The 8740-nt window shown below is 57.5% G+C and overlaps 2 protein-coding genes across 2 annotated transcripts in view; both read left to right on the top strand.

Annotated features, from left to right (window-relative positions):
• IGSF21 (immunoglobin superfamily, member 21) overlaps positions 1–1180 on the top strand; it is a 31214-nt gene extending 30034 nt beyond the window's left edge. Inside the window, 4 exon segments of the mRNA XM_009325316.1 lie at positions 97–182; positions 407–599; positions 697–735; positions 1107–1180. Of these exon segments, the coding sequence (XP_009323591.1) occupies positions 97–182; positions 407–599; positions 697–735; positions 1107–1180 (392 nt within the window).
• Positions 1181–6568: 5388 nt separating this feature from the next.
• KLHDC7A (kelch domain containing 7A) overlaps positions 6569–8740 on the top strand; it is a 3718-nt gene continuing 1546 nt past the window's right edge. The window contains exon 1 of the mRNA XM_009325315.1: positions 6569–8689. Within this exon, the coding sequence (XP_009323590.1) occupies positions 6569–8689 (2121 nt within the window). The remainder of the gene's footprint in view (positions 8690–8740) is intronic.

The following is an 8740-nucleotide window of genomic DNA, read 5'->3' as shown; positions in this document are numbered from 1 at the left end:
ATTCATCAAACCATCATAATCCCTGGCCAAGGGCACCCACCAGCACCGGGAACCCCTTGCTTGGCTGATGGCCCTTCTTGTCCCCTTCTCTTGCAGTTGCTCCCAAGGGCCCGAAGATCATGATGACCCCAACAAGAGCCCGCGTCGGAGACACCGTGCGAATCTTGGTGCAGGGCTTCCAGGTCAGCATCCCCGTCCATCCCCATCGCCGTGGGGCGATGCTGTGCCAATGGACAACCTTGCATCCATACCAGCACTTTATGGGGTTGGCTTGGTGGCCTTGAGTTGCATCATGGTCCCTACACTAGTGCACCCCTGGGCGTTTTGGCTGTACCCTGTCCTTGCTCCAGGCTTGAGGCAGGGCTTACCCCCTACACCCATCTCACAGCCCCCCATCTCCCCACAGAATGAAGTCTTCCCTGAGCCCCTCTTCACCTGGACCCGGGTGGGGAGCCGGCTCCTCGACGGCAGCACCGAACATGATGGCAAGGAGCTGGTGCTGGAGCGGGTGCCGGCCGAGCTCAACGGCTCCATGTACCGCTGCACCGCCCAGAACCCCCTGGGGTCCACCGACACCCACACCCGGCTCATCGTTTTCGGTATGGCAGCACCGCGGGGGTCACCCCTCCCTCCACAAATCCTCACTCATTTCCCCTCCCCAATAAAACTGTCTCTCTGCTATTTCTTTCCCATTAGAAAACCCAAATATTCCCAGAGGAACAGAGGACTCCAACGGTGAGTGGTGGTGGGACTGGTATTTTGACCCGAACCCCCCCCCAGGGAGGGAAGGACTGTGCAGAGATCATCCCTCCTTGCATTGCCCCAAGTCCTTGGCTATCTCTCCTTGCATGGCCCCAAGCCCTTGAGCATCTCTCCTTGCCTCATCCCAAGCCCTTGCCCTTGGCAGCAGGGATGTCCTTGCACCAAAAGGGGCCCTGTGGATGCTCCCCGCAGCATCCCTGACCTGCTGCCCGCCCCACACAAGCTCCATAGAAGTTTAGGAGGGGGATCCCCCCAAAAAAAAGGTGGTGACCCCATCCTGCTTTGAACCCAAGCAGCGAGACGCGGCTCCCTAAACTCCCCATCCCTTTTCTCCTCCTGCCTAGGTTCACTTACCGGCCACTGCGGCTTCAGACTAGTTTTGGCGCTCACCCTAACAGTGATCCTGGAGCTAACGTGAAGCTTCACGTGCCTCTTCTTCCTCCTCCTCCTCCTCTTCCTCCATACGGCTCCACCTGGCATTTACACCTCCGTCAATCGGTTCTCTCACTCTCTCTTTTTTTTTTTTTCTATACTATTTACAGTCTCGGTCTCTTTCTGTCTGTGTCTTGGCTTCCTCAGACAATTTAATTAAAAGGAAAAAGAAAAATCTCCCCCGGTAGAAGGCTGTGCTTAATGTTTTGCCTTGTGCTGGGGTATCCAGAACCATTTTGGGGTACCCAGAGGCTTTGCAAGGTCTTGGGGGGGTGCCTATTATGCAAGGGCCAGATTTCCCCTGGAAAAATCCATTTACAACGTTCCCACTGCACCGAGCTGCTCCAGGTCTCAGCTCCCCAGGATAGGGACCGTACGTGTCCCCAGGGAGGGACGTTGGGGGTGAGTCCTACACACGGACGGCGGCGCTGGGAGCCCGAAAGCCACAGATCACTGGCCTTACATCCCGGCACCTTGGTTGCGGCAAGTCGGCTTTGCTGGAAGACGGGAGCCGTGCACTTGTCCCGGGGGGCTGGATGGTCAATCTCTAATGACAGGCGGCTCCCGACCCAAAATGTCAGCGCTCACTCATGAGCAGGCAGCATGCGTCCCGTCGGGCAGTGCCGGCACGGAGGCACCAGCCGAGGTTAAAGCACTGCGCCCACGTTTGGTCCAATGCCACCCTCCCCATCCCTCTTGGCTAACTGTCGCCGCGGAAACAGATAATGGTGCAGCACGGCCAGATCCTGGCCATTCCTACAGTACCCCGTGCCGCTTGGGTAAGGTGTTAATCCTGCTGCAGGACAGCTCTTGACAAAACACAGGTGGTTTTGGCCCAATCCTGCGCAGTGCTGGGGGATGCCGGCGGTTTGCCTGGCTGCTTTGCCTCCCCGCGGTGCCCCAAGAGCATCTGGCCTGGGCCAGAATCCCTGGGGAGTGGATGCAGGGGGAGAGGAGCCCGAGGATGGGGCGCTTCCCTGCCTTTTCCTCCGGGAACTCTTAATCCTAGAGGATTAGCCGGCAGCCATGCAGCGCTTCATCTTTCCAAAGCCGTGTACGAGTGCTAAGCATTATTATTACTATTATGATTAATTATTATTAAGCAGATTCAGTCCCTACCATGCTCCGTTGCCAACTTCGCTGCGAGCGATTTCCCAGCCTCAAAGGAGCTGAACAAATACATGGCAGCTCAGGAGTTTCTTCCCATACGCAATAATTTGGGCTGGCGGCGATGCAGGGTCAGACTGGGGCTGGCTGGGATGTAGGAGGATCAGCGGCTCCGCTTCCATCCCAAAGCAACAGCATCTGAGCACCCGGGTCCCTTCGGACCAGCTGCCTGAACCAACACTCCCCCCCCGCCCTCTCCCCGACCACTTTCACTGCTCCAGCCCATTGTACCTCCCTGGGCGAGACGGGAACCATAAATTTTTAGGGAAACCTTTATTTTTTAGGGAAATCCATGTCACTCAGCTTACCCCCATGCTACCGAGCAGGCAGCAGAACCCCCGACCATGGCGCGGATGCTCCTCGCCCTCCTGGCTGGATTGGAGATGCTCCAGGGTCTCATCCCAACGTGATTAAACAACCATTAGGCCTTCTCACTTCGAAAAATGAGGATTTACAGATGCCCAAACCTCCATTTAAATGCAAATGTGGCGGTTTTAGCCCGGAACCATGGAAATGAGGAACATTAGAGAGGCAGTGCCATCATCAACCAGCTCCACATGGTGCCATCTCAAGAGTGATGTGACCTCCCTATCCAGAGGTTGGGAGAGGACCGGTGGGATCAGAGATCCCGCATCCCAAAACCACCCCTCTGTGTGCATTCAGGATGCTTAGCTCTTTCCCATGGTGATGGATCAGGCTATAGGATGGGACCTTCTCAGCACCAGCACAGCCAAAGAGATGACCGAGGGGACACGGGAGCCTCTCCCCATTTTGGGCAGAGACGCTGCCTGCTTTCCCAAAGTGCCCCCAAGGTGAGGGACACGGAGAGATGCCACCCCACCAAAGCAGTGATCCAAAGAAGACTTCCCATGCCATGCTGGACCCTGCCTTTACCTCCTGCCCCTCCCATCCTTCACCCACCACCTACCAGCCCTGCCTCCCCATCCCCATCCACCTTCCTACAGGTAATTACAAAGGACATCAATTAAATCCCTGGCTCCCCCCTACCACACACACCGTTGTTTGAGGACCTGGCAGTGAATAATGCAGGAGGCTGGAGGGGGAAAGAGCTGCTCAGGCTGTTTCATTATTGATGAGAGATGACAGATCCGCAGCTGACAACCTGCCTAAGAGATATGATTAGCTTGTAAAAAATTAATCGTGCTTCTTAGGGATGACGCGAGCTGAAAACCCCAAGGAGCGGTGTTATCGATGTTCCCTAATTTCAGGGGACTTTGAAAAGGTTTTAGCAAAATTCGGAGGAGGCAATTACATTCAATTAGAGTCACAAGTGCCGAGACGTCACCGCTGCTCGGAGACGCCATGGCTGTGTCCCCTGCTCCCTTACACTGCCGCTCGTCCTCCTTACCACAAGGCATAAATAAATACACATTTATACGTCGGACCTGTCTTTTTGCCATGGGGATCCTCCTTCCTGACATCATCCCTGGCAGCTCAAGCTCGGCAGTCGGGCTCTGGTCCCCCCATCCTGCCATTTGTGAAGGCAACAGCACCCAGAGCACACTGCCTGCCAAAAAACACCCTCGCCTCCCTCTGCGCTCCGTGATTCGCCCTCCCAAGGTCCATAAAACCCCACCGATGACAAGGATAACCGCGCTTATCCTGGCATGCACCCAGAGTTGGGCTTTTGGCAGCCCAGCTCTGCCTCTCTCAAGGATGTGGCACATCCAAGCCCCCCAGCCCTTTGGGATATTAGGATGGGGGGCACAAAACCAGGGATGCTCTGGCTTGACGGGGCTGGGAATGCCGGCAGGAGCGATGGTGGGCTTTGCTCGGTGCTTCCCCAGCCTTCCCCACCTCATTACCGGGCACAGTTACTGCCGTGGCCGGGTTCACAGGGCCCCCAAGCGCATGCATAATTCATACTTCCCAGCTCACAAACGCAAGGATCTTTGCACATCTACCTGCAGATTAAAAACTGCGGCAGTGAGAGATGAAGAAACGCGGGGTCATGGCCACGCATGGGTGGCCAGACCCTTTGCCAATTAGCCAAGCCCTGAAACACGTGCCCAGCCTTGATGCACATCCCCGTTACCCCAACTTCAGCCTCGGCTTCGGGACCCTCTGCATTTGCAGGCAGGAGGCATACGCCTTCCCCGAGTTTTTGGCCGGACCAAGCCCCCCAACGATGGATTTTGGGTCCCCATGCCAAATAGGATGGAGGGGAGTGGCTGGGTGGGTTTTGGCTGGTGTTGTTTTGGCCCCTGGCCCAAGCTCGAGATGCAACCGAGCAGGATGCATCGGTCCAGCTCTTAATCTAAATATCCTCATTCCCCCAGGCTCTTTGCTGCATTTCCTCACGCTGCACCCATACAAGGTGACAACGTCCCAAACATCCCCCTAAAAGCCGCTGGCGGGCTCTCCCCATTCACAGCAGGGATGTGCACAGGGGTCCCCAACTGCCAAGCCAGCATGGGGAGTTTGCCCCTCTGCTTCCTTTCCATCCACTTTCTATATATACATATAAATATTATGCTATTTAGCACGTGGTCCTCCACCTAACGGGAGGAGGCAAGTCTAGCAGCAGATATACAAGCACCCCCATGCCCTTCAGCACCACCATGGTCCCCGTGTGAAGCCATCAGGCGAAAAGCAGCATCTCAGCATTGGCAGGGAGGGCATCTCGGTGCTTGCAGATGCTGGTAATGGTGAGGAATGTGCCCCAAGGAGGTTCCTCCGCATCGCAAAAGGCAGTGCCCGAGCTTGTGCAACGTCTGGTGAAGATCAGCTGCGGCACAGGAGGTGGTTTGGGAGGCTGGGACGCCGTGCGTGAGTTCACGAGCACCAACCACCCATTAAAGACCCATGGCGAGACCTCATCCCACCGCACGGACCCATGACCCATGCAGTTGGGACCCATCACACCCACACTTCGTACAAGGAGTTGTTTTAGCATCACCTGGGTTCATTTCTCTGGCAAATCCCAGTGGATCGGGACCAAGTTAGTGGGGAGCGAATCCCTGCATATAAACAGAAGTAGCCACCCACCCCCACCCACATTTTGGCTGTTTCTTCGCTGCCTTGTAGGGCCTCATTTCTTTATGCATCTCTCAGCATGCAAGACGTTCCCCTTGGGGAAAAGGAAATTAATTTTATCCCTTTGAATTCAGCTCGCTTAGCAGGGGCTGCGGAGGGATGCCATTCCCCAGGCCCCCTCCTCTCCCCCCACCACGGTCCAGACACAGGGACCTGGATGCCTCGGGGACGACGGGGAATGACAATTCCCCTAAACCTTTGAAATTCAGATCAGAACCAGACACATCACATCATCAACATATTTCCAGGGGGAGAAGGAAGCAAGCATGACACTGTCTGGCATCCTCTGTGCCTCAGTTTCCCCACAGCGACTCCAATCCCTGCAGACATCCCACACGCAGCAGCACATCACTTTGAAATGACGACTCGCATCTCTCCCATCCCTTCCAATCCCAAATTTCTTCCTGGTCCCAATGCTTTCATTCACTTTCCTTAGTTCATCCCTCTCCCCGTTCACATGGATGCAGGTCTCTGAACGCCACAGCCACCAGCTGCAGTTTCACTCCTGCCTTTATTTGCTCTTTGGTGCCGGATTTTTCCCCCTCCCAAAGCCTCCAGCGCCTCTGCCGCCGGCTTTTAATTCCACTGCCATTTCCAGGCTGGCCTCAAAGAGACCCCAGCAGCTTTCGGGCTATTTCCCGTCACCCTTCGTTAGCCAGCGTGCCGCAAATGAAGGCTACCGAATTAGTCACCTGCCTCTGCCGCAGAGCAGCTGCTCAGTGTCGGACCAAAGGTCTGCCCGGCATCGGGCTGCTTCTCCCTCCCTTCCCTGTGCCTGCACCCAGGGACCTTTCCTGGATGAAACAACTTATTTTCCCCTTCCATTGCGTGATCCCTCTTAAACAGCAAAAGATGTGGGGAGGCAGCACCATCGGGCTGCTCGGAGGAGATACTTTTCCTCCTTTTGTGCTTCCTTTTGCTTTTCTCTGAGCCTCTCTGTTTACCAGGCTAATAAAGCCGGCTCTGTGCTGCCAGCTCTGGGCTGCACCTTTTCCCCAGAGCCCAGCCCATCCCAAACACGCAAAGCTTGCCCGGAAACCTCCTGCCAGCTTTGCCTGCTCAAAGTCACCTTGCCCCAAACCTTCAGCTCCACGCTCCGGGCTCGCTCAGCAATCATTAATCGGCTTCTCCGCATTCCCGGCATGGAAAAATGCCCCAGCGAGTAACCCTGCCCTGGCAGTCCGACATGCAGCTGGCCGGCAAGCTGGTCCTCTCCGCCGCCGCTCTGCTCCTCCTGACTTTGGCGTACAGGTTTTATAAGTCCTGCTCGCTTGCCAGGGACAAAATCCTGCCGGCCGATGCGGGAGGAGAGCAGAGGGAAAACGCTGCCTGGGATGGAGATGGGGACGGTGCGGTGGGTCTGCGACGGAGGAGGGTGTTTGGTGAGGAGGCGAGGAGGGATGGTGGGGATGCACAAGAGAGCGGTCAAGTGAGCGTCCCTGGGACACGGCGCACGCCTCCCCGGGGGGATCGAAGCCTGCCGAGGGATGAGGAGGAGGAGGAGGAAGGAGAGAAGATAGTTTCTGAACTGGGGTTGACTTGCAGAGGAGTGGGGATGGCCAGGCGAGGAAGCGAGCTGGGAAGTGAGCCGGGAAGCGAGCCGGGAAGTAAGTTGGGAAGTGAGCCAGAAATCGAGCCAGAAATCAAGCCAGGAAGTGAGCCAGGAAACAAGCCGGGAAGTGAGCTGGCAAGCGAGCCAGGAAGCAAGCCGGGAAGTGAGCTGGGAAGTGAGCTAGGAAGTGAGCCGGGAAGTGAGCTGGCAAGCAAGCCAGCAAGCAAGCCAGGAAGCAAACTGAGCTCTTATGACCCTGGGGACGCGGCTGAAACACTGAGCAGCCACGGGGAGGAGGGCACACTTGCCCCAAGCACCGGGCTTTCCCCCGGGGTTGCTAATTCCCAGATGGCAGGTGATGGACAGGCCCAGAGCACAGAGCAGGATTTGGCTGGTGGAGGCACGAGCCGGGAGGCCAAGGGGTGCGGGGGGACGATCCAGACCCTCAGTGTCACCTCAGACCTGGGGCTAACGATGATGGCGAGCAACGCGGGGTCGGACGCTTCCTACTCTTTCTCCTCGGTCGCAAAGATCCAGGTGGAGGAGAACTACATCGCTGAGCAGCGGGTGAAGGATGGGGCTGGGCAGCCGGTCCCCGGCCTCAAAGGCAAAGTCTATGACTATTACGTCCAGTCCATCTCCCAGTCGGTATCGAAGAAGAGGTCTTTCCCCTACATCCCTCTGGGAACATCCCGGCGCCACAGCTCGGAGCAGGTCAATGAAGAGCTGCAGAGCTTTGCAACCCAGAAGCTGGGCCCAACTTCAGCAACACGAGATCCCACCACCTCCTCCACAATTCCACCACCTACGGGGAGCTTGGAGATCTCCCCTGAGCCACCATCTCCTGGGCGCAAGGACAGCATCCTCCAGATCGCCGACAGCCCCCACCTCCAGCTGCCCATGGAGGGGTTTAGGGTCACAGCGCCAGGCGGCACGCCACCTGCAAGCCCCCAGCCAGGGCTAGTGGCCAGTGCTGACCTCTTCCAAATGCCACCACCCACCCACCTGGACCTGGGGAACTGCTATGAGGTCCTCTGCACAGCCAAGGCACAGAAGCTTCGCCACCTCCAGGAGGCCGCCTACAAGGTGATGAGCGACAACTACCTGCAGGTGCTGAGGACACCCTCCATCTACGGCCGCCTCAATGCCGGCGAGCGGGAGCTCATCCTGCGGCGGAGGATGAAGGGGAAGATGTATGTGGCCGTGGCGGACGTCAACGTGCAGGAGCCTGGCTTCCACACCAGCCGCCTCTGCTACTACGATGATAGAGGGGACTGCTGGCATCACCTCTGCCACATGCCGCCGGAGGTGGTCTCCCAGGGGTGCGCCATGTGCAGCATGTTCAACTACCTCTTCGTGGTGGCTGGCTGCGAGGGCACGGGCCGGATGCAGAGACCCTCCAACCGTGTCTTCTGCTATGACCCCCTGACCAACATCTGGAGGGAGATCTGCCCTCTGAACCAAGCACGGCCACACTGCAAGCTCGTGGCCTTGGATGGCCACCTCTATGCCATTGGCGGCGAGTGCCTGGATGGCCACCTCTATGCCATCGGCGGCGAGTGCCTCTACACGGTGGAGCGCTACGACCCCCGGCAGGACCGCTGGACCTTCACCGCACCCCTGCCCCACGACACCTTCGCCGTGGCCCACACGGCCACAGTGTGCGATGGGGAGATCTACGTGACGGGGGGCACCTTGCGCTACGTGCTGCTGCGTTATGCCGCCCGCTCGGACAGCTGGAGCGTCAGCGGGGCGTGTGGTGGCAAGGAC

Source organism: Pygoscelis adeliae, unplaced genomic scaffold, assembly GCF_000699105.1.
Source record: "Pygoscelis adeliae isolate BGI_AS28 unplaced genomic scaffold, ASM69910v1 Scaffold36, whole genome shotgun sequence".
Taxonomy (NCBI): Eukaryota; Metazoa; Chordata; class Aves; order Sphenisciformes; family Spheniscidae; genus Pygoscelis; species Pygoscelis adeliae.
This window is presented reverse-complemented; position numbering and strand designations above follow the sequence as displayed.